A 25,571-nucleotide genomic window follows, 5' to 3' on the forward strand; every position below is an offset into this window, starting at 1 on the left:
ACACGCTTACTCGTTGCAATCCACGACGACCATTTTTTTAAATTAAACTATTTTTACGGTTTTGTGATAACTAATATTTGCCCTTTGCATCCAATGGACAAAAAATAAATTAATAGAAACTAAACCAAGACACATCAAGGACTCGTTTTATGAAATGTAACAGCGCTATTCGTAACACTTTAAAATGTTAGGGACACAGTGAGTAGTAGCATGTCCCCCCCCCCCCCCCCCCCGCCCCCACCACAAGTTTTAAATATGTTTTTGTAAACGTTAAACGGATGTAAGTACAATAGAAAGGTAAGTTTCAACCAAAAGCAAAAATCGTGTTTGAATGTTTTAAATGGGTTTAAAATGTGTCTTTTGTTCCAAGAAATCTGTTCAATTCCTTAATTGCTGAAAGTAAACCTTAATCCTTAAATTCATTTGTTTAGACATATTAACAACTGTGAGATGGGTTTGCAGAGAGGCCTGTGTACAATAACTATAAGCTTACCGCCACCGTTTTGATAGCAGACATAAGGAAACCGCCAGACATTGCCCAAATCCACCGCAAACCCAATAACTGACAGCAAGAAGTCAATTTTTTTGCTCCACTTGTCCCTCTGGTCGGGGGCCCGGCCCGGCGGGGCTTGGGATTGGTGGTCGGCGCTGATAGCGCCCTGCCCGCCCGCGGCCGCCGGCGACTCCTTCTTGTGCGACAGCACCGCGTAACCCGGGGAGAATCGGCGCTCGGGACACGGGCAGTCCTTGTCCCCGGCGGCCACGCCGTCCCGGACCTTCTTGGCTGGCATCAGGAGTCCGTTCTCTCCCGGGCAGGTCTTGCCCGACTCGGATCCACCGTTGGCTGATGAGGTCCCCTTTGGAGTGGAACCACTTTGTCCAGTGACCAGGTCGGCGCTGTCCTGTGAGTTGCTGTACCTAGCGCTTTCCATATGGACCCCTCTGTTCACCTAGAAGATGCCAAGTGAAAAGCTTTCTGTTCGAGCGTGGATCACGCACACTATCCCCCTCCTCTTTTTGGGGAGGGGGGGCGGGTGGAGGTGAAGGAGTCCAAAAGATCTAAGCGCAACAATTCCAAGTCCAACTCCCAAGAGATTGCAGGATCCGGCCCCAGCTCTTCCAGCCGTCTCCAGGTCGGTAATTAAAGTCGCAACAAAAGAGGCAAATAAAATGCAGCTTGTCGCAAACATATTTAACAGGTTTCCATGACGATGTGACGTAAATCATCTGAAACATCCAACATCACAGGAACACCTGGAGAAACTCGAGGAAGATTGTGCACGGACACAAGCGAAGCAAATAAACCCCCCACCCCGCAAAAATCCAATTGCTTTAAAAATTAATTCATTCTAAACTCTCAAATCAACAAGTCGTTGCAGGAAACTAGCGGCAGTTAAAGGCCACTGTGATTGCAACACGAAGTTTAATTAAATTCTGATATTGGGGATCGGTCTATAGAGACAGGTAACAAAAACAAGTGGTTCTTCATCTGTGAGTGAAACCATAGCAACTTCAGACATGCTGCAGCACCGCAGCACAGAAACTAGCGATGTCCCCCCATGTTCTTACCCTCGCATCTTTCAAAAAGCTTGCGCCGGATTTAGTGAGTTTTTTTTTTACACTCGCTCTGTACGTCATTTTTGTCCAGAAGTTAACTTGTTTTACAAGTTGAGTTATCCTAACAAGCGCACAGAACTGCAAGCAATTGTTACATTTACAAATAATAAATAAAAGTTGCCTGCAATGATCACTCGCAGCTTTATAGAAATATTTCGTATTTATATTTGTGACAAAACCCATCCTTCTCGTCCGAGTATCCGCAGATGAACCGGTTGAAATATACAGAACCAACAGTAAATCCCATTCGCTTTGATGGTGTGAATATTAGTTCCAAAGTTATTTTCAACGGTTGCAATATATCTTCGAGACCGGCTGATACCTGATAATCTCACCTTTAAATTGCACGTTCTATATTCGGAAAGATTTCTAGTTTAAAGTTAATTCTGACAGAGCTGAACTTATAAGACCGGCCGTGTTAACGGTTAGAAGAGACAACACGAAAAGGGGTAAATAAGCAGGCAAATAACAGCGGCGGGTAGACGGTGGAATCAGAGAGGGTGACGGAAAGAATCTCGCCAAGAACACAGTCTGAAAGAGCTTCAGCAAATCCACAGGTGAATTCACCAATTATTTAAACACTAAAAAGTGTATTTTAGAAATTATATAAAACGAAATTTTGCATTGGATATTTTGGCGAATAAATAGACCCTGTAAGCTTTGTAACAATGTAAAACTTTTTTTTTTAATCACAGAAATGTTAAAATCTGTTTCTCTTGCCTCGGCAACAGGTGTCTCGCGTCTTTGGACCGAGACTCGCTCACTTTATTCGAAAAAAATATCATCCGTTTTGATGTATTTCACTGTTAAAAAATAAACGCAGCTCCGTGTATTCCAGTGGGGTTGTGACCTGCCTCACTCTTTTCAAAAATCATGCTGTTAACATTTCTAAGACGATGACGGATTTGCAGATATTTCCCAACTACACTGAGAAAATTGCAAGTCAGTGTCCGGAAAACGAATATTTCCTATTCCCAATAGTCGAGCACAAATGTTGAGGAATCAGAAACTGTCTTGTTCAAATCCAGGTGAAAACCTCCAGCCGTTTAAAAAAAAATCACAATTTCCAAATCCAAGATCCGCATCAGATCCAACAGGCAGACTTTTCATTTGCCTTTAAAATACCTCAAAATGGAAGAGATTTATGGATTGAAACAATAATTAACACTTTAATTGCAGTAATAACCAGAAATGCCGCTGAAATGTCACACATAGTATTGAGAACCGAAGGGCTAGTGTGCCCGAAATCAACAATTCCAAGACAAACGGAATACACTGGACCAATAAACATCCTTAACTAATTATTTGGGCACCTAAGCGGTTCGTAGGTCTCATTCTGCCTAACCATGTTTGCCCTCTATATCACACAGAATACAATGCCCGTTTGCTGTATCCACGTGCCCTGCATTAAAACAGCTTCAGCCGTTCTTTGTTGAATTATTTGGTCACACACACACACTTTGATTTTATAAGATTGCAAGATAGACGGGGTGGGGGTGGGGAGCGGATGAGGAACACTATTCGACCCACCTCATCTCATTCATTGGTCTCATTCCCGACATTTTTTTGTTGCTGGATTTGCACCGAGCCCAGTGGGGAGGACATATGGGTGTTAATACGAAGTGTGCCGAGTTCTCAGGTTCCCATTGGGGAGACCAAACGCAGATTGGGTGACCGCTTTGCGGAAAACCTCTGTTCAGTCTGTAAGGGTGACCCCGAGCTTCAGGTCGCCTGTCATTTTAATTCACCGCTCCATTCCCACTCAGACCTCACCGTCCTTGGCCTCTTGCATTGTTCCACGAAAGCTCAACGTAAACTCGAGGAACAGCACCTCCTCTTCCGATTAGGCACTTTACAGCCTTCCGGACTCAATATCGAGTTCAACAATTTCAGATCATAACCTCGGCCCCTATTACATTTTTACTTATATATTTCTTTCCCCCACCCCTTTGTTTTGGGTTTTCCCTCCCCCCCCTTTCCTCTTTTTTTTTTACATGGCAGCTGTCTCTCATTCTGCCAGTACATTTCACACCTAATCTGGAGCCGTCTTTTGTCTCTTTACTAGTCCTATCACCATCTCGTCTGGTTTTGAATACCTCTTAATGTCTCTTCTTCTTTTGTTCCCTCCCCAGCCCTCCTTTCGATCTATTTAATTTCCGTTCCAGTTTTGAAAAAGGGTTTCGACCCGAAATGTCGACTCTAATTTCTCTCCACAGATGTTGCCTGGCCTGCTGAGTTTTTCCAGCATTTTCTGTTGTTATCTCGGGTTCCCTTTCCTGCCTGGCTAATTATAACGAATCCAATCCCCACAGCGACCTGGAAGAGATGTAAACTACGTTTCAGACCAGGATGTCCCATGTCCCCATGAAGAAGCCCCATTCTCACCCTGGGAAAAGTGCTGAATTAAAAGTCAATCACTTAGCCACAAAGAACTAGACTCACCACTTTGATTAAAAAATATAAACTTAGAAATGGTGGGAATGCTCAGCAAGTGGAACGCCGCCCAAAAGAGAAAAGAGGCGGGTTAATATTTGGGGTTTGACCCTTCCTTGACGTTCTGACTCACAACGAAGTGTCTACACCTCAAACACGAACCTATCTTTTCTCCTCACATTTCCTTATTTTCTGCTGTATTTCAGATTTCCAGCTGTCCGGGCTCTTTTTATTTCCCCACATACAAAAGCAAAATACTGCGGATGCTGGGAATCTGAAATAAAAACAGAAAATACTGGAAACACTCAGCAGGTCAGGCAGCATCTGTGGAGAGAGAAACAGAGTTAACGTTTCAGGTCGATGACAGTTCTGACGAAAGGTCATCGACCTGAAACAAACTCTGTTTCTTTCTCCGCCAATGCTGCCTGACCTGCTGAGTGTTTCCAGCATTTTCTGTTTATATTTCTTTTTATTTCCACTCTGATTAAATATCCATCGGTTCACACATACACCTATCTGCCTATCAAGAAGGGAATACTTTCTTGATCTGGTCATTAATTCGTCCAGTCAACCTTTGCAGTGCAATATCTGGCTGTAAACGAAACATTGTTAAATGCAATAATTCACAAATAATGGTTCAAATAAGTAAAAATCACAATGGCTAATAAAAATTAAAATGAGGCCCTTCCATGAGAATTTAGCATTGAACCTGCAATACTACAGCTTGTGAGGATTTGATTTCGTATTTTTCTATGTTTATTTTTTCAGCTAGACATATCCAGTGTTACCGTTGACACTTCTTCAAAGCTCCCTCAGATAGACAAAGACTGACGGAGTCAGAAACTTTCTGCTTCATGGATCTATATTTTAATTCTTGTCTGTTAAGTCTGTAAATTAATTTCACATCAGTGAAACCCGAACAACTAAATTATTTTGTCCTCAGCCTTCATATATCTTTAAATATAAATTCTCAAAGTCCCGAAATACTATTTTGGAAATGGGTTTTGGAAACAATTTTTCAACGTTTGTGAGAGAGAATCAGTACGAGCGATGGCGAGTGCTGAAGACTAGGAGATTTCTTGGCATCTAGTGTCAGCATCAAGCAGTCCCAGAACAGAACACACAGGGGTAACACAGTTCCTCACTCCCCCTCTGCACTTTACAATACTCAAGCTTGCCTTCACCCAATCAATACTATTTTAAGTTGGACCTGGGTTTATCTCCAACTCTTCAACCCTGGCAATGTCTACTAGCAGCGAGGGTCCGGGTCCTTCAGTTAGATTTTTCCAATTTATATAAAAAGGCCCCGAGAAGAAGGTGGCATTCTATTTTAATTTAAAACATATTACACTGTACGGCAGCAAATAAACGGCATGTCTTCAATGTTCACGGACTGTGTAATCAGTGCCACATTAACATACGAGAGAAGCACACTGTTCAGATCTGACACTGCCAAAATCTGAAATGGAGAGACACTGTTGATGTTTATTAAACCCGAGTTGGGTTTATTTTAAACGAAAATACAGTTAGTAATTTGTGACGCGTATTTTCGTGCATTGGATATTCATCAAATAAAAACAGTAAATGGGTACAAATTATTAAATTTTTGTGGTAGAGTAAAATTCATAAGCGACTGACAAATCCCGGATTTGCTCCCGTCTTCCAGGATTACTCACTCTTTGAGGACCAAACAAGGCCACCACAGATCAGCTCAACCCTGAACTGCACCGCATAGATCCGCACTGGAAATCTGTCTGTACAACACGCACTTGATTTGACAGAAAAAAAGGGGAGGGGGTCTGGAGATGAGATTCGAGGCAAAATTTGTATCAACTCGGATAATCAGTGTGTGTCAGTTCTAAAGAATTTGAACAGCAGAGAGGCGACTGTACTAACAAACAAATAAGCACATACAGTGGAGAGACGTGATAGCAACAGTCTGATGTTGGGTGCAGAAGGAAAAACTGACATAAAGAATCACACACTCACATACAGTGGCACACTCACACATCTAGGTCCAATCTTTCTATCGATCTATTTATCTATATAGAGTCTTGCAAGTAGCACCTGGGTCACACCCCAGATAAGAGATGTGCTGAACAGTGTGTTGGCACCAAAAGTATGTGTGGTAAACGGCAGAGAGGGACCAATTTTTTTTTTAATGGGATGTGGGCGTCGCTGGCTAGGCCTGCATTTAGTGCCCATCCCTAATTGCCCTTGAGAAGATGGTGGTGAGCCGTCTTCTTGAACCGCTGCAGTCCATATGGTGTAGGTACACCCACAATGCTGTTAGGAAGGGAGTTCCAGGATTTTGGCCCAGCGACAGTGAAGGAACGATGATACAGGTCCAAGTCAGGATGGTGTGTGGCTTGGAGGGGAACTTGTAGGTGGTGATGTTCCCATGCGTCTGCTGCCCTTGTCCTTCTAAGTGGTAGAGGTCGCGGGTTTGGAAGGTGCTGTTGAAGGAGCTTTGGCGAGTTGCTGCAGTGCATCTTGTAGATGGTACACACTGCAGCCACAGTGCGCCGGTGGTGGAGGGAGTGAATGTTGAAGGTGGTGGATGGGGTGCCAATCAAGCGGGCTGCTTTATCCTGAATGGTGTCGAGCTTGAGTGTTGTTGGAGCTGCACTCATCCAGGCAAGTGGAGAGTATTCCATCACACTCCTGACTTGTGCCTTGTAGATGGTGGAAAGGCTTTGGGGAGTCAGGAGGTGAGACACTCGCCGCAGAATTCCCAGCCTCTGACCTGCTCTTGTAGCCACAGTATTGATATGGCTGGTCCATTTCAGTTTCTGGTCAATGATAACCCCCAGGATGTTGACAGTGGGGGATTCAGCGATGGTAATGCCATTGAATGTCAAGGGGAGATGGTTAGAGTCTCGCTTGTTGGAGATGGTCATTGCCTGGCACTTGTGTGGTGCGAATGTTACTTGCCACTTGTCAGCCCAAATCTGAATGTTGTCCAGGTCTTGAACTATATTGTACCAGAGTGCAATTTGATAGGGTTTACTGAACATAAAATGTAATAGTGGTAAAGTTAAAGTTGATAATATATTCAGGCAATATCATTTTCTAGTGATAAAATGCAAATTCATTGTTAATAAACTTGTAGTAATGATATCATAGTCATTAACCCTTTGATGTGAATGTTGTCAGACGTCAATTATATGTAGTCCATTTTCTGTTGGCATTTGCACTCATGGTAAAAAATGACCTCAAACTGAATAAATACACCTTTAACCTTTGCCCTGAGTGTCATGAGTATCTTGAGTAAGTGTGGCTTTTATGCAAGCTGATTGGCCAGTGGAATCTGAAATAAATGATGCCCATGCCATTTCAGGATTAGTTTCACTAATTTCCCGAGGGAGCAACTGTTACCTTGTAAAGATATGTATAAAAGAAACCACAAGAATATTCAGGAATTGATCAGATTTTTACGGTGTAGAAAGACCCCTGATTCCAATCAAGTTTTGGAGCTTTGAAAGTTATGTTATAGATTACAGCTTTTCATGAGTTACCCTTTTCATTGTTCAATGTCCCTTTTCCAAAAGAAAAAAGAACTTGCATTTTTTAGCATCTTATTGCCTCTCTGAAAGATGTCCCAAAGTATTTAAACTTACAATGAATTACTTTGAAGTGCTGCCACTGTTGTAGACAGCAAGGTTTCTTAAACAGCAGTGAGATGAATGTCCATCTGTTTCTGGTGTTGTTCATTGAATTGTTGTTGGAGACGGCATCCTATGAATGTGATGTTAAACCTTGGTTTAGGTGCATGTTAAAATTCCTGTGGCACTACAATATTTTATTTATTCTGGCCTGGCTACGATTCCTTCCATTAGCCAAATCCGCAATGTTTAACTGAAGGAAATTGCAGCTCATCCAGGATTGGATGTTGGACAAACTATCTGATAACACAGAGGCAATGGAGGGGTTGCAACACAGGTGGACAGGTAGAGCTGGGTGTCGTTAGCATACACATGGAAGCTGACCCTATGTCCTCTGATGATGTTGGCATGGAGCAGCATGTAGATGAAAAAGAGGAGGGGACAAAGACAGGTCCTTAAAGGAATCTAAAATTAATTGTGCCGTGGCGGGAAGCGAAGCCATTGCTGGAGATGCCCTGGCTACAATTGGGTAGGTAAGGTAAGATAGTTACAAACTGATAAAAAGCAAGTTGAGGATAATGTCAGAAAGTACTTCTTCATTTCATACCTGGAGTGGTCTTCTGGAGAGGGCAGTTGAGACAAAAGTTCTGAAAACATTCAAGAGGCAGCTAGATCCTGTGATGGGGAGAGTAGATTCCTATGGATAAGGGGTCGGCCATTTAAGACTAAGATGAGGAGGAATTTCTTCACTCGGAGGGTTGTGAATCTTTGGACGTCTCTGCCCCAGAGGGCTGTGGATGCTGAGTCGTTGAGTATATTCAAGGCTGAGCTAGATAGATTTTTGGACTCTAGGGGAATCAAGGGTCATGGGGATCGGGCGGGAAAGTGCAGATGAGGTCGAAGAGTAGCCATGATCTTACTGAATGGCGGAGCAGACTCGAAGGGCTGTATGGCCAACTCCGGCTCCTAATTTTTATGTTCGTATGGAAGTTTGAGCTAGATGGGCTGAATAACATTTCTCATCTTATCTGAGATTATTTCATAAAGTTGATGAAGAACAGAATCAGAATTCTAAAAGACTTTTTTTGGCTTTTATATCCTTATGTCATCATTAAGGAAAGGCTTATTGTACACCAGTCGGTCAGGCGCAGGAGTGCAGCAATGAAACTCACTGCCCGTGACATGAGTTCATTACTGTGGCTGTGAGAGGAAACCGGGGTAATGATGCATTCACGGGTGTGTTGAAATTACTGCAGCTGAGCCCTTGGATAACAAAGTAGTTAATGAACAAATGTTTACATTACACAGTGTGCTGTTCTGCTACTTTTAATCTAATGATGTTTTCCAAAACTGTGTTGGGTTTCATTTGTCATTTGCCAGCTGAACAAATGTAGTCTTGCCGGTTTCCTAACTATAAGGAGGAAAGGGGTCCATTTTACCAGTGGAAACTTGTACCCAAGATTCACAGTAGGACTTTGTCATTTACTATAAACAAGAAAGCATTGAATGACAGCGGGTGCATAACTGGTGTGGATTACAGACACAGGTCTCTCTAACAGTTTACTTTCTGACGAACAAGTGAGTCCTTTGGCAAATCTTATTTATTTCCTCGCCACATTTGTTCTTTTCCCTCCGAAGTGCAAAGACCCTTTCAGTTATGCCGGCAGCCCTCGCCGCAGTAGCCTCACCACAGTAGCCTTTCTTCATATGTGTGAACATAATCAGTGAGGCTATTGGATCATGGGGGCACAGCCCAGCCCAGCCCGATTCTACCACACGCATGTAATTTCCAAGAGGGCTCACTGGATAGTGTTAGGGAACCCTGGCTGATTTCCCCCTCTCCTTAGCCCACAGACAGTTAGTCCAATTCTACCGCTCCTACCGCCACCCCAGCTGCGATGAACTAACTACAAATCAAGATCAAAGCTGGGGTCTTCTGGTCTGAATGGCTGAGTACCGCACTAGGCAGTGCATTTAGTGTCTGAGCTATTGGAGAAGTGTTTTTGCATGTTTAAATGTTTTCTTTTATAATTGCAGTAATCATAAAAGACACGTTAAGATGCTGCTATCCTTGTTAACTATTATATATCCACGCCTGGCATGATGAACTACAGCATTTTTTGGAAGTTAAGCAATGATCAGTTCAGAAATAACGCACAAATCCCCCCCAAAAATCCCAGAATAGATGTAAATGAGGAAGGCCATTTGGCATATTCAAGCACATCCACCCAGAACAAACCTTCAATCACAGAATCTGACCATTTCCTAAATTATTGCAAGGTTTTTGTGCCCAGTAGTCCAGCCATGTGAAGAACTTCATGACATCAATCCTAAATTTTCCTTTCCCCAATTTAACGTGACATTTGGTTCCATATTTGTCTTTCCCGTATTCTACTATCCTATAGGGACCGTTATCCATTAATACTCAGTCCATATGTATGTTATAAGCCAACAGAGGGCAGTATGATATCGCACGATAAACCCCTGACTGATCTCAGGTGGCATTTTCAAGAAACCCAACATGCATTGTATTGATGAGGTTTTATTTCATTTTATTCTTCCATTAAAATATTTCCTTTTCCTTTTTCTGTTGTCATGTATCATGTACCTGGGCAAGGGTGTGTAGGCAACCCGTTCCTTTAATTTTGTGCAGCACTGCTTTGCATTTGGCTTCAGAGAGTTGTGTGAGGTTGGTCTTGGATAATTTCCCTCTGTGTTTTTGGACTCTTTCTGTAGAGAAATGGCCAGTATCCACTCGGTGGCAACTGGAGAAAATGGAAACTCTCTCCTCCTTTAAGACGCTCCTTAACACCCTACCTCTTTGACCAAGCTTTTGGACGCATGTCCTAATGTCTCGGTGTCACATTCTCTTTGCTCCTGTGAAGCGCTTTGGGACATTGTACTATGTTAAAGGTGCTATATAAATGCAAGTTGTTGTTATACCGAATCATGCCCTTGAAATTTTATGCTACATAAAGATTAGCGTACAAACACATTTGTATGCAGTGTCTTTGACCATTACTTTAATAGAGGCTTTAATGCATTTAAAATGCATGGGTTAATGCTTCTGGAGTTTGCTGCTGGAACTGCGGTGGGGTGGGGTTTGTCATTATGCACAGGTGCTGACCCAATCAGAAATCCTGAAGTCAGCTGATTAGCATAATGCTGGGCACGTTGTCATGACTCCATCAGCAGTGGGCCTGAAACAACTTAGGAACTCCTCCTACTCTATGGGGGCGTGCCAAAAATGCCTGTTCCATATACTGAATATACAAAAAAACATGAATCCTTAATTTTTAACAGATGCGTCAACTGGCTCAGTCAGAAACTCACACAAGAAACGTACCTGAACCTATAATGCACCTATTTGTTATTACGTTGAGTAAAGCTTCCACTTTACAGGTGTGAAAAGGGCTGAAACAGGGACAAACAAGATGAAAACAGGGATCCTGATGCTGGTGCGGATGGTTTTCTTGATCAATTTTGATGGAATATTACACACAATCCGTTTATCTCACTGACTGTCCCATATCCGTTAGAAACTACTACCTTCAGAGGCACTGCAAGTTCAGCAAGCTTCTCTAGTTAAAGGGCACGTGGATTCACTGAATTGCTTTGTAACTACGTATATCTATAGTTACTGGTGCCTCTCCATCTCTTGTTTCTGTGTTTTCGCACACATTAAATCAACTGGTCAAAGGGATGTAATTCCCCCTTCACTTTGCTGACGTTTGTTGACATCGCCCAGCGTGGTACTAAACTATACAAATCAGGTTTGAACCTTTGTCTGTGTTGAGTTAGCTGATCTCAGCTGGTGTAGCAGTAGGGGGTGCTGCAATGAGCCTCAGTGCCATTTGGCTATGGAGAGGGAAAATCAGCCAGAGTCCCTACTCCCAAAGTAGTGTCAGCTGTGGCTCAGTGGGTAGCCTCTGAGTCACAAGGTTGTGGTTTCAGGTCTCACGCCAGAAACTTGAGTGCACAAATCTAGGCTGGGACTCCAGTGCTGTCCAGGGGGAGTGCTGCACTGTCGGAGGTGCTGTCTTTTAGATGAGATGTTAAACCAAGGTCCCGTCTGCTCTCTCAGGTGGACGTAAAAGATCCCATGGCACTATTTCGAAGAAGAGCAGGGGAGTTATCCCCGGTGTCTGGGCCAATATTTATCCCTCAACCAACATAACAAAAACAGATGATCTGGTCATTATCACATTGCTGTGTGTGGAAGCTAATCGTTTGCCGCATTTTCTACATTACAACAATAACTACACTGCAAAAGTTCTTCATTGGTTGTAAAGCATTTTGGGATGTCCTGATATCTTTCTTTCTAGTTACTCCTGCTGGGAAATACATATGTATGGATATTGAATGAGGACGGGATCGGATTTAGTTGTGACGCCCACTATGGTTGAAAAGCTAACTGACCACTCAGAGGGGTGAAATTCGGTTGCGCCCTGTTTGGGGGCGGTAACCGAGTTAAAGCCGGACATTTAGCGCCTGGCGCGGAAGTACCGCCCCGGCCGCTAAATTCGGCTTACCGCCCCACACAGGAAGTGGCGCAATCTCGGACACTCCACTTCCTGGTGGGGCGGTAACCAAGGTGATGTCGGGGTGTGATCGGCAGCGCTCCACGGAGCGTTGCCGCATTTCAACACCCCGCCCCTTCAGTTAAAGGGGAGGGCTGTTGTGCACTCTGCAGGGCCTCCGATGGCCAACACTAGGCCATTAGGGTGGCGTGGTGCCATGGCAGCAGTCCGGCACTGTGACGCAGTGCTGGGCTGCGCGATGGTGGCCAGGATCACACCATGGCCCACCATGGAGGGCCGACCTGGACGACGGCCAAAGAAAGAAAATGGGACACAGGTCACGGCCGCACCTCCCCTTTAAATACCGCCCCGCTAGCGGAGGTCAGCCCAGCTCATGACCCGCAAGGCTGGCACTGACACCGCCCGTGGCAGCCTCGCGTGGCACAACTGAATTTCTGCTGCGGGGCGTTAAGGGGTCACGGCGCACAGCGATGACATCATCACGGCGGCACAGCGGCTCGGGGCGCTACCGGCAGGGGTGCAGCGCTATCGGATAGCACCTCAGCAACGCCCCACCGAATTTCTCGGGAGGCGCTTTTATCACCCCCCCCTCCCCCCCCGGCCGATAAGCCCTTTGCGGCATTCTCTGGGGGCACTAACGGCAGGCGCAAAGGAGCCGAGTTTCGCCCCCTCACTGTCAGCTCATACTTGAAGAATGGGGTCAATATCTTCAGGAGAAAAACTGAAAAAGAAAAATTTCCCTTCAGTAACGTAGCGCCATTTCATTCCAAAAAACATCGGCCTAGAAATTCAGTCTGGACACTTTTGGGGCGCTAAAGTCGGGCGCTCGCTAAAGTTAGCGCCCGCCGGAAAGTGTAGGCCACATCGCCGAAATTCAGTAGAGTTGGCCCTAAGTTTGGCCGAGCGCTGAAACTGGCATTGAAATGCTGTGTTCCGGCGCTAAGCCGGCGATGCGGCCTAATAACGCCGAAGCCGGGCGCAGCGCAGGTGCGGTCATGTTTTGATTGACAGCAGACACCCTGACGCTGGCCAGCTCTTAAAGGGGGCAGGGTCAACTTTGACTGCTGCCACGCCCTGCATACTGGAGCCCTGCAGCTAGGCCTCAGCACTACTGGTGTGCCAAAATAGCGCCTGGAGCAATGGAGAGGGCACGTGAGCAAGCGCAGCGCTTCTCAGAGCATGCTCTGAGTGTGCTCATTCATGGTGTGGAGAAGAGAAGAGAGATCCTGTGCCCGGACAGTGGCAGGAAGGCTCCCAGGAGCCAGTACAGGAGAGCCTGGGGCAAAATCGCCCGCAGGGTGTCATCCACCTGTGATGTCCCCAGGAGTGCGGACCAATGCCGCAAGAAGTTCAACGACCTCACTCGGATGGTGAAGGTGAGTACCCTTTCCAGTGTCCCCCTCATCCTTGCATGTGCACCTCACATTATGGGCAAAGGGACCTCAAAGGCCTAATGGGCAGCCCTCCTCCCGCAGCAATGGCACTTGCATGTTCATCAATAGCACTTTCTGCACTTAACACACTGGCCAAGCTATTCGACCATGGGAGGCAGTGCACCCAGCAATAGGGCACCACACTGGCCAAGCTATTCCACCATGGGAGGCAGTGCACACAGCGACAGGGCACCACACTGTACTTAGAGGCCGTCCTTTCTCTTGCAGGCCAAGCTGGCGAGCAATGTAAGGAGCCAGGCTGTCACTGGTGGAGGCTGTCCCGAGTACCAGGCGCTCACTGATCTGGAGGAGAGCGTGGCACGACTCATGCGTGGCCGGGTGACTGGCCCTGTCGCGATCGGCGAGGTGGACCCTGTACTGGTACCCACTGGTAAGGACATGACCGGTTGCACCTCTCTCGTTGCCCTCGCGCTTCAGATCTACATCCTTTCCCACTGACCGACAAATGCGCATAATGCACCACTCAGGCCTCCCTCGCTGATGGCCTGTCCTCACTCTAAAGCTACTCTTGTGCCTTCCTGCTTTCAGCTGGTGAGGAGGAGGTGGTCCCTGAAGCGCAGAGAGCCAGGCCCTTGGAGGAGGAGGACGTCGAGGACCAGGAGGAAGGCGGCACATCGGGGGAACCCTCCTCCGTGCCAGGGGATGGCAATGGAGGGGAGACGTCTGGCCTGCAGGAGAGCCAGGGGGAGGTGTTGGAGGGGAGGGCCGAAGCTGGTCCCAGTAGGGTGGACGCACGCGGGAAGGCTCCGGCAGCACGCCGGCCTTCTGCCCAGAGGGGGGAGGTGTTGGAGGGGAGGGCAGAACCTGGCCCAAGTGGGGTCGACGCACGCGGGAAGGGTCGGCCAGCTCGGTGGCCTTCTCCCCGGAGGGAGAGTCCGCCCTCCAGTCCGGACACGGTCCTCGCCCAGGAGGTGCGCGTCCTTGATGAGATGTCGGCGGCGTCTGAGCGGCGCCACCAAGAGTTCATGGGGGTGGTCGAACAGATGCCTCACGCCATTGAGTCCCTGGCTCAGAGTGTGGTGGCTTTCGGGGAATCACAGGCCAGGGGGTTCGAACAACTCACGGCAGCGCACGACAGGGGTGTCCAGCAACTGGCCGCAGTGCACGACAGGGGTGTGCAGCAACTCGCGGCAGCGCAGGACGCGGGTGTGCAGCAACTGGCGGCAGCGCAGGACGTGACTCGCGAGATGAGTGGTGCCGTCCAGACACTGGCAGAGCTGATGCGGGCACATACCAGGGCAGTTCGGGCACTCACTTCTGCCACACTCGCTGTGGCACGGAGGCATCGCCATGGCACCCGCCGCCCTGCTGCAGCACAGCGGTCTGGCCTCCCCCAGATTGCTGCGCTTGCTACACTGCCAGCCCGGCCGAGTGCCAGTGTCTCTGGCGAGCAGCGCGCACCTGCCATCAGCCAGCTTGCCCCCAATGGTGCTGCCGACACTGCCACTCCCGCAGCCAAGGTGCGATGAGCTGCTGCTAAGACTGATGCTGCCCAGCCACAGCTGCAGCAGTCAGCAGCCGGCCCCTCCCGGGCCAGGCCTCGTCTAGGCCGACCCCCAAGGGCATCTGCCGACACGCTTTGTGGCCCTCATGAGCCTTCCCCCAGCCTCACCACACCTGCAGGGCCCAGGTTGAGGCAGAGCAGCAGGTCGGCCAGGGGCCGGAGAAGCCTGTCTAAGGACTCGCCCTCTCGGCACACCCATTAGAGTGTGGTGAGAGCGGTTTCTTTTATATTGGGGGGCTTGTGTTGTGGGGGGCATTATTTTGTTAAGGCCGAGGATCAAGGCATTTTTTGTTTTCATGGGGGTGTCTCTGTTGTGGGGGGGGGGGGGCTTATTTTTGTAAGGCCGCTGTTGAAGGCCTTTTGGATGGGCAAGTTTTGTTAGTCCTCCCCAGGTTTTGGGAGTGACAGATGTTTTTGACTGTTTTTTGGGGGTCTTGTCTGTTTTTCTGTTTCATGTGGGAAGGGCCCTGAGTTTGTGAAATAAAGCTTTTGATTTATTCAGCATGTCCAGGTGTCATGTTTGAAGTGGTTGTTGCGTTAACCGGCTGAGGGCTTGCGGAGCGGCTGCCTCAGGTGCGTTCATTGCCACAGGCCATTCCCTGACAGGGGGCCTAGAAGTGTCGATCAATAAGCCCCCGGCGGACGGCCCTTGGCCCTTGTCGCTCCCTCCTGGGCTGGTCCTCCTCCTCCTCCTCCTCCTCCTCATCCTCCTGAGGTGGTGGTGCAATGCCAGGTGGCAGTGCCTGAGTCCTGCGGATAGCCAGGTTGTGCAGCATGCAGCACACGACGACGAACTGGGAGACTCTATCTGGCGAATACTGAAGAGATCCTCTGGAACGATCCAGGCAGCGGAACCGTTGCTTGAGGACGCCTATCGTTTGCTCGATGATGTTCCTTGTGGCTTGATGGCTTTCGTTGTATGCCTCCTCCGCTGGGGTCCTGGGCGCGCGGAGCGGGGTCATGAGCCATGTACACAAAGGGTAGCCCTTGTCCCTGATAAGCCATCCCCTTGGTGGAGGCTGTGCCTCGAACATGTCAGCCACAGTAGTCTGGCGCAGGATAAATGCATCGTGGCTGCTTCCTGGGAAGCGGGCATTGACAGCTAGGATGCGCTGCCTGTGGTCACACACCAGCTGTACATTTAGGGCATGGTAGCCCTTCCGGTTGCGGTAATCCTCGGCATTGTGGATAGGTGCCCGCATAGCCACATGCGTGCAGTCAATGGCGCCCTGCACCATGGGGAAGCCCGCGATCCTGCCAAATCCGACTGCACGCTGCTCCTGCCTCTGTCGGGTCATGGGGAAGGAGATGAATTGGTGTCTCCTCGCGTAAAGTGCATCGGTGACCTGCCGGATGCAGCGATGCGCGGCGAACTGGGAGATGTTCGCTATGTCCGCAGCAGCGGCTTGGAAGGAGCCGCTTGCATAAAAGTTCAGAGCCACCGTGACCTTCACTTCCACCGAGAGAGACGTCCTGCACATCAGCTGTGGACGCAGATCTGTGTGAAGCAGCTGGCAGATCTCTGCAACCACCTCCCTTCTGAAGCGCAGCCTCTTCACACAATGCGCCGCAGTCATGGCGAGATAGGACACCTGCTGCCGGTATTGCCTGAGTGGGTAAGGCCTACATTGCCGATGCCTGATGGCCCCTCTGCGTCTAGGCATGGCTGGCCCTCTCTCACAGCGTCTGCGAGCCCTTCGCACATAATGCTGCAACTGAGGGTTGGCCCCCCATACAGCCCCCATAATAAAGTTGAGAACAGATAAATCACAATGAATCAAATGTCAAAGCACTGGCCAGAAGCCAAAAATACCTCTCCTATGTTGTCCCAAATCTGTAACCTCTGTCCCTTGGTCTCTGTCCAGAAATCCAAAGCAGTAAAGTCATTGCAGCAAAATGGCTGGGCTTTATAGGTCAGTGTAAGTGCCCTTTAATTTGCGCTCCCCGAGGCCCACAGGGCCTCTTTTGCGTTCCACCTCACAGTTCTTAGCAGCGCCACGCCCACATTGGGCGGGCGCCACTGAATTTCCGGTTTGGGGCGCACAAACAGCGTTGCGTGACGATGTGACGTCATAAGCTGCGCGCGCACCTGAGCGGGCGCAAACACTTTGCGCCGGCGCTAAATGTCAACTGAATTTGGGCGTCGGCGCAGATCGGACTGCGTTCAGGCGCTAAGTGTCTAGCGCCGGAAATAGAGCCCTTTTATGGCGTTAGCGGCTGGCGCAACCCACTGAATTTCTAGGCCATCAACTTTTATTTCCGTTTAGGCTTTATTTTCAAAAGAGCATTCATTTTTGATCATGGGGAGGAAGTGACTCAGCTAGGATGCGTAAGCCCATTTCCTTTCTGACAACACAGTGGAATTCTGATGGAATGATGCGAGTGCAGTTTGGAAACATATACTAATTGGAATGGCAGGAGATAGAATAAGCAAAATTGTGCTTTGACTCTCTAAGACAGAGTGATCTGTTGATCTTAGGTAGTTGGGTTGTGTAGGAAAAGCATAGACTATTGGTCAGGTCATACTGGAAATACTATGGCCTAGAAATTCAGTGCCCTTAGCGCCGATTTTGCTGCGCTAGAGGGCCTAGCGCTGCAATTGGCGCCGGCGCCTAAATTGCCTGGGGCCCTTCCGCCGCAGTAGACCGGTAGCGCTGCGCCGGCACCGATGACGTCATCGGTGTGCGCAGCGTCCCGGTTGCCATGCCGACGGGCCCCAGCGCCGAAATTCAGTTGCGGCCGCCTCGCCCGTGGCAGCCGCAACTAAGACTCTGGCAACAGAGTCCAACATGTTTTTGCGCCGGCGCATTAAAGGCCCCGCGGCGGCCGGCCGCTTTCCCGCCGGCCGCCTGGCCGCAGCTCCCTCCCCGGACTTCCCCCCCTCCCCCCCCGGAACAGAAGCAAGCCCGGCACTTGTCCGAGGTGCCGGGCTCATTTTTAAAAAGATTTTCGCCGGCCGCGGCCGGGTGCAGGCAGCTCCTCCTTAAGGGAAGGAGGAGGCCTGCACTTCCCGAAGCTGCCGCACCGCAGCGGGCGCCGCAGCGCCGGAATAGCGCCGAAATTCAGCGCGTTGCGCCAGTTTTCAGGCGCAAACAGCTCTCAGCAGCGCCGGCAGCCGTTTGGGCGCAGAACTATTGAATTTTGGGCCCGACCAGCGCAACTTAGCTCCGGCACTAACTTCCGGCGCTAAAGCCCTGGCTGCGCCAAAACTCAATTTCTAGGCCTATGTGTAGTCTGGAGTCTGGACCCCTCACTACAGGAAAGATGACAGCTGAGCTGGAAAAAGTGAAGAGAAGAGCTACCAGAATGATTCGGGATTAGAGAATAACACTTATGATAATAAGGTCACAGAACTGGGACTCTGTTCACTGTAAAGGAGAAGACTGAGGAGATATGATATATGGTATTCACATTAATAAGGCTCAAGGATGTAGAGCATCAGTCTGGTATATTTGATTTGGTATAGCACAGTAGAACAAGGGAACATCTCCTTCTTCTTAGGCAGTCCCTCGAAACCGAGGATGACTTGCTTCCACATTAAAAATGAGTTCTCAGGTGACTGATGAGTCCAATGTGGAACCTACAGGTGGGGCAGACGGTGGTTGAAGGGGCGGGTGGGTGGGGTGCTCGGGTTGACGTGCGCTGCTTGCGTTTGCTCCCGGCGAAGTGACTCGAGGTGTTCGGCGCCTTCCCGGATGAACATGATCGTAAGCTGAAAAGGAATAGATTCAGGCAGGACATAAAAAAGCACTACTTCAGTGAGAGGGTGGTCAGTTTTTGGTTGATCGTACCAGGGGAAATTGTAGGGCCATGCAGCTTAGAGCTCTTCGAGATTAAATTAGACAAGCATCGCAAAGAGAAACACATCATCGGTTACAACTGCTCGGACAGCAGGAAGGTTGGCTAGATGGACCTATAGGGGTAGAAATTCAATCGCAGCCATTCTTGGGTGCACGGACGGTGCAGGTTACAGTCCCTGTGCCTTGCATAGTGAGGCCTGAGGTACCCCCAATATTGGGCCTCGGGCCTCATTTCCATGATGCGGGTGAGCTGCGGAGAGTAAGAGGCAGCTCACTCCCAAACCATTAGGCTTCATAACCCCTCTCTCCGAGGACATAGCAGTTAAATTCTCAGAGCCATGTTCTTGTAATATTTGTATTAATATATTTAACTTATATTTCTGCATTAAATTATGATACAGATATATGAAAACACAACAAAGCTGTCTCTGCTCTGCTCCAACAATGCATCTGAAGCAGAACCATGGGAGAACATTGTTGCACGAGTGTGACATTTTCTATTCTTCATACCAACCATTTTCATGGCCTATCTGAGTGAGATTTCTAAATTATATCAGAATGTAAGAGCGCACGGAATAGAAAAAAATACATTTGTTTTTAAACCCAATTCCTCCAGAGATCATATACAACCTCCCCTAATATGAACGCGACCCACATATTTAATCCCTCTGAGGGAAAGTTTTGCACAAACACTCCGCAATCACCAAAGATCAACACACAAAAGTTTGGGTTTTGAAGGCATGTTAGCCCCCGAAACTCCGCAGGGGTTGTCCTGATCTCTAGTTACCATATTTCTCTGGGGAGGTTCTGTCACTCTCCCGCTGAAGTTACAGCAGGAGAGTGGGAAAATGCTCATGGAATTTCTAGGCCATAAATTATAGGAAGAAGGAAGACTGAAGGAAACAAGGAGTTCTACAGTTTTGAGGTGCTAGAAAAGTATGAGTTATTACTGCATGCATGTAAATATAAACGGAGGCATAAATACACAAGCATACATGTTGACAAAGACAAATGTGTATCCACAAACATGCAAGCTAAGAAAAGGTACAACAAAGGGTTGATGAGAGCGCTCTGCTAAAGAGCTATATAACTTTTCTTTCCGAGCGAAACACTCTCCATCGCCACACTGAACGGCCAAAAGAACTCCTTGTGTCACTCCAGATTAAACATCAGTGTTCCAACGGACCACAAACTATGACAGGTTCGGGCCTGCGGCAGGCCTGCTGTCAGGTGGTCAACCATCAAGAAAACTATGTGAAATTGGCCCAATTGAAAAAGTGAACATTGGAGCTCCGAACCACACCTGCTATAGTGCAGTGCCAGCCAACCGTGGTGCCCACCAGCAGCTCAGTCCCAATGCACTCACCCACACTCAATTCATGCTGCAACTGTCAAATCAGTGAACGGTATATTCCTCAATTTGAAACTCTGAAACCCATACTAAAAGTGGCAGCACATTAGCTGTACTTGTTTCTTACATGCACTCATTTAAAGTTGAAAAGGATAGGATTTTGTTTAAGAGTTTCTTGTTTCTCTGTTTTCTTCCTCTACTATTATTTTTCCTTGTTTTTTTTCCTTACAAACTTCTGGCTTCATTTCTCTTCCTTGACCTCTTCATCTCTTGCTATGCTCGACTATTTTGCCTAATTTGTTTGGTGATTTTTTTACTGATCAATGGATGTTAGCATTATAAAATGTAAAACATTACTATATTAAGCATCCAGAGCCAACATTAAGCACTCTAAGATTAGATATAGAAGCTGAAGAATAAAGCCCCCTCTTCTGCCCTGGCCCATACCTCAGAAGAACACCTCCTATTGTGGTTCACAATTGCATTTTCTTTGCCAATAGCCTTATGTCATCTTTAAGTGACATTGACAATCTAGTGCCAAATTAGGATCAGTTTTGCACTGTAAGCCTGGGCCCACTAGCATTCACACTACGCAAACTCATTCCATAAAAGAAAAGAAAGACTTGCATTTCCATCGCGCCTTTCGCGACCTCAGGACATCCCAAAGCGCTTTACAGCCAATGAAGTACTTTTGAAGTGTCGTCACTGCTGTAATACAGTGTCAGCCATGGCTCTGTGGGTAGCACTCTCGCCTCTGAGTCAGAATGTTGTGGCTTCAAGTCCCACTCCAGAGACTTGAACACATAAAGCTAGGCTGACACTCCAGTGCAGTGCTGAGGGAGCGCTGCACTGTCGGAAGTGCCGTCTTTTAGATGAACCATTATACTGAGGCCCTGTCTGCCCTCTCAGGCGGATGTAAAAGATCCCATGGCAGTATTTCGAAGAAGAGCCAGGGGCATTATCCCCGGTGTCCTGGCCAATATTTATCTCTCATCATTAAAACAGATTATCTGGTCATTATCACATTGCTGTTTGTGGGAGCTTGCTGTGCGCACATTGGCTGCCGCGTTTCCTACATTACAGCAGTGACTACACTCCAAAAGTACTTCATTGGCTGTAAAGCGCTTTGAGGCCTCCGATGGTCGTGAAAGACGCTATATAAATGCAAGTCTTTCTTTTTTAGGAAACATGGCAGCCAATTTGCGTGCGGCAAGCTCTCACAAACAGCAATGTGATAATGACCAGATAATCTGTATTTAGTGATGTTGATTGAGGGATAAATATTGGCCAGGACACCAGGGATAACTCCCCTGCTCTTCTTCAAAATAGTGCCATGGGACTATATTTTCCACTTTTAGAAATAGGAGCGTTAATCTTACTCTTTGAAACTGTTAGCAACAAATAGAATTGCTACTTCCCCTTGTTTACCGCAGACTGAGTTCATCCATTAGGATTTTGATGACACTTGTGCCAGAAATCTGGCCAACCAGGAACATTTGTAAGAATTCTCATTTTATGCTTCTCAAGTGGCCGAAAGAACATTTAACCAGTCAAGTAACAGCCACATACATTAATCCAGTCCGGAAAATTGGAAAACTAAGAAATTAAGCAAAACTGTGAATTCGAAAGAAGAAAGACTTGCATTTACATAGCGCCGTTAACGACCACCGGATGTCCCAAAGCGCTTTACAGCCAATTAAGTACTTTTTGAAGTGTAGTCACTGTGGTAATGTGGGAATTTGTACAGTCTCGGATCGCTGATTTTGAAAGGTTAATTTACCGATATAGAGATATCCGAATCAAAGCATTTGCTCTTGCGTGTATTATCAGCCTCTGCATTTTCACATCAGAAATAAAGATGTTAAATCAATTTAATTTAAAAAAAAATCCATTATCTGATTATGCAGCTTGTAATTAGAATGATATTTAATTTCTTGCGTTGCTTTGTACTTGTAATGATTTATTTAGACAAGCAAGCCATGAGATTCTCAAATTTCCTTGGGGAAAATGAAATATACAGGCGAGCAACACGAGGTGAAACTGTGGTTGTAAAGAGCTTCCTGCTCGCCTGTTTAAAGGGCCCATCACCCGAGAGCTGCTCAGCTGTTTAGTGCGTGCTGTACAAGGAGCAATAAACTGTTTCAAAGCCATGATGGTAATTGTTCAAGTAGGTAGTTAGTCTTGCCTGCTCCTCCAGGTAGCTCTCTCCCACTGACACAAGTGCTTAACCAGTAACATGGCAGTGGCACCCAAAATCCATATTGAGCTGCTTGTCCATTGAAATAACTCCAACTTAGCAGGTGAGTTCAATAAACCCCGGTCATTTTCATTTTAAAAAACTCAGCAGAAAATAATTCAAATTTCTACTGGAAATTAATGAACAGGGCCTTAATTGGTCTTGATGAGCTAAGGCAGATTTCACAATGAAATTTTCTTAACTAATCCAGTCGCTTTTTTCACTAGGCAGAAAATTGATTGTAGCACCGAAACTGATAAAACTGTCGTATCAGATGATTTCCTGTCAGTTTTAACATCCATCTCCACCATCGTTGCCAGTAAACTATAACAGAAAAGAAACCCCTTTAATTGTCCCCTTAATCAAAGTGAGGCAGAATTACAACAACTTGCATTTATATAGCTCCTTTAACATAGGAAAACATTCCAAGGCGCTTCACAGGAGCGATTATCAGACAATTGATAATGAGCCAAAGAAGGAGATATTAGGACAGGTGACCAAAAGCTTGGCCAAAGAGGTAGGTCTTAAAGGAGGAGGAGAAGCAACGAGGTTTAGGGAAGGAATTCCAGTTCTTAGGGCCTAGACGGCTAAAGGCACGGCTAACAACGGTGAGGCAAAGGGAGTGGGGAGGATGGACAAGAAGCTAGAGTTGGAGGAACACAGAGTTATTCCTCACAAGTTGTTACAGTGAGCAAGCACCCACTGTGGTAGGATTGAAATCAGGACCCCATTGTGTAGGGAATCACAGGTACAGACCTACATCCCATCCCTCTATGGTGCTACAAACCTGACAGTAGACCTTGAGCAAGATAATGGTTGGGATTGTGACCCTTGATATAAAGTTAGTGCTCCATATATTATCAGCCAAAGTTAACTAGAGAAAAACATTAAAAAGCAGCTTTTAGTGTCAATATTGGAATTCTTTCCTAGTTGGGAAATTGAATTTAAGCCTATTGATTTTCTATAAATTAATCTTAATTATGTCATTGAAATCCTGAGCTTGGGTTCCGATACTTTCTGGTTCAATAACTACAGGCTGAGATTAATCCGCAGGATGACATAATCTTTCTGCCGTGTTTTCTTTGGCATATGATGCTTTCTCTCAGCTTCCTGACCTCAGTCTTAAATCAGCTGTGTTTCCGTTTTACTGTGGGACAGCATTCGCGCTGATTCAGACCCAAGCAAGTCACAAAAACCACTATTCATGTGGTTTCAAGGCGTGGTTGTTTTGATGATCTTATGCTCAGCATGCAGCAAACTTGTGAGGAGCTTGCAAAGTTAGAGCTGTGATGTTTAGCAGCAAAGTAGAAAACCCACGGCAAGAAACAAACTGGGTGACCTCATTGGTCAGATCATTTGAGATTGAACCACTATATTGCTTTCTTGCACTGCAGCAGTTAGTTAGAGAGCCTTCAGAAAAGCAATAATATTGCTCTTCCATAATCCAAATGCTATTGGAAAACCTGCACTTGGTAGTTTCACAAGACTAGATAGCTTGGTGGCCCTAACCATTGGAGATCCAACACACCGTTTAATAGACTGGTAATGCATAGGTTTACATCCCTGATTCCCCACAGACTGAGTTACAGACCACAGCTGTGCTGATGCTAGGAGTTGCTGAGCAAAAGTCAGGGTGTTGCCCTGCAGGAAAAGAAAGAGAATCAGGAGGAGAGTTACCCTGAGCGGATTACCATTTCATGTCTCCTTGCAGCCAGTAACAGAACAGCACAGTTAGAAAACTGGGAGCAGGTTGCCTTCCCAGCCTCTTGCCCGCAGATGGGGGTGTGAGTGAAGAGACCACAAGAGGGGCAGGAGGAAAACATGGCACTTGACCCAACAATGGACATGGTCATGAAAATGGCTGCTGGATCTGTTTGGCTGGCAAGCCAGAGATTTAAGTCTTCAACCACAAGGTTGTAAAAAGACTATTTTCATTCATGTGTAACTCCTGAATGGGAAGTAAGTCTGTACTGTTAAGAGCAACTAAATCCTGAATAAAAGTCCAACACTCTCCTGCTAAAGCTTCTGAGCCCTCCGATTGAGTTTCTAGTTCTAAGCTGCTGGGTATTATGCATAGGAATTCAATGCTGTGCTATTAGAGTTAGAGTCCTCTGAATGGAAGCTTAATGGTTTACCTTAAAAGCTATTGGTTCCCAATCTGCCTCCTTTCCTTCCTGGTTTTATGAGGAGAGTTAGAAGAGGATGCTGGGAGCAGCATCAGGTGATCCTGATCATGAGGTGACAACCTGGTGAAGCTACAATACAGGACCACATGCTTGCTAAACAGGGAAAGCAGTATGCTATATACAGAGCTAAGTGATCCCATGACCAACAGATCAGGTCAAAACTCCGCAACCCTGTCGCATCCAGTTGTGAATAGTAGTGAACAATTAAGCAACTAATGGGAGGAGGACTTTCCATGAACATCCCCATCCTCAATGATGGCAAAGTCCAGCATATGAGTTCAAAAGGCAAGGATGAAGCAATTGCAACCATCTTCAACCAGAAGTGCAGAGTGAATGATTTTTCTCAGCCTCCATCTGAGGTCCCCATCATCACAGATGGCAGCCTTTAGCCAATTCGATTCACCCCATGTGACATCAAAAAACAGCTGAGTGCATGGAACACAGCAAAGACTATGGGCTTTGACATCATCCCAGCTATAGTGCTGAAGACCTGTGCTCCAGAACTAGCCACACCACCAGCTAAGCTGATCCAGCACAGCTACAATACTAACATCTACCTGACAGTGGAAAATTGCCCAGGTTATGTCCTCTCCATAAAACACAGGACAAATCTAACTTGGACAATTACTGCCCTATCACCCTACTCCCTAATCATCAGCAAAGTGATGGAAGGAATTATCAACAATGCTATCAAGTGTCACTTACTCACCAATAACTTGCTCACCGATGCTCAGTTTGGGTTCCTCCAGGACCACTCGGTTACAGACCTCATTACAGCCTTGGTCCAAACATGGACACAGGAGCTGAATTCAGGAGCTGAGGTAAGAGTGATTACCTTTGACAT

At 47.0% G+C, this 25,571-nt stretch overlaps 1 protein-coding gene across 1 annotated transcript in view; it reads right to left on the reverse strand.

The window, feature by feature from the left end:
* The window catches only part of slc6a4b (solute carrier family 6 member 4b), a 55,366-nt gene extending 33,565 nt beyond the window's left edge, over positions 1-21,801 (reverse strand). Inside the window, exons 1-4 of the mRNA XM_085962174.1 lie at positions 21,734-21,801; positions 11,002-11,069; positions 3,846-3,901; positions 494-602 (exon numbers count right to left, since the gene is read on the reverse strand). Of these exons, the coding sequence (XP_085818300.1) occupies positions 494-602; positions 3,846-3,901; positions 11,002-11,069; positions 21,734-21,801 (301 nt within the window). The remainder of the gene's footprint in view (positions 1-493; positions 603-3,845; positions 3,902-11,001; positions 11,070-21,733) is intronic.
* Positions 21,802-25,571: the final 3,770 nt, after the last annotated feature.

This window comes from Somniosus microcephalus, chromosome 19 (assembly GCF_052327205.1).
Source record: "Somniosus microcephalus isolate GS21.2 chromosome 19, FLI_Smic_1.0, whole genome shotgun sequence".
Taxonomy (NCBI): domain Eukaryota; kingdom Metazoa; phylum Chordata; class Chondrichthyes; order Squaliformes; family Somniosidae; genus Somniosus; species Somniosus microcephalus.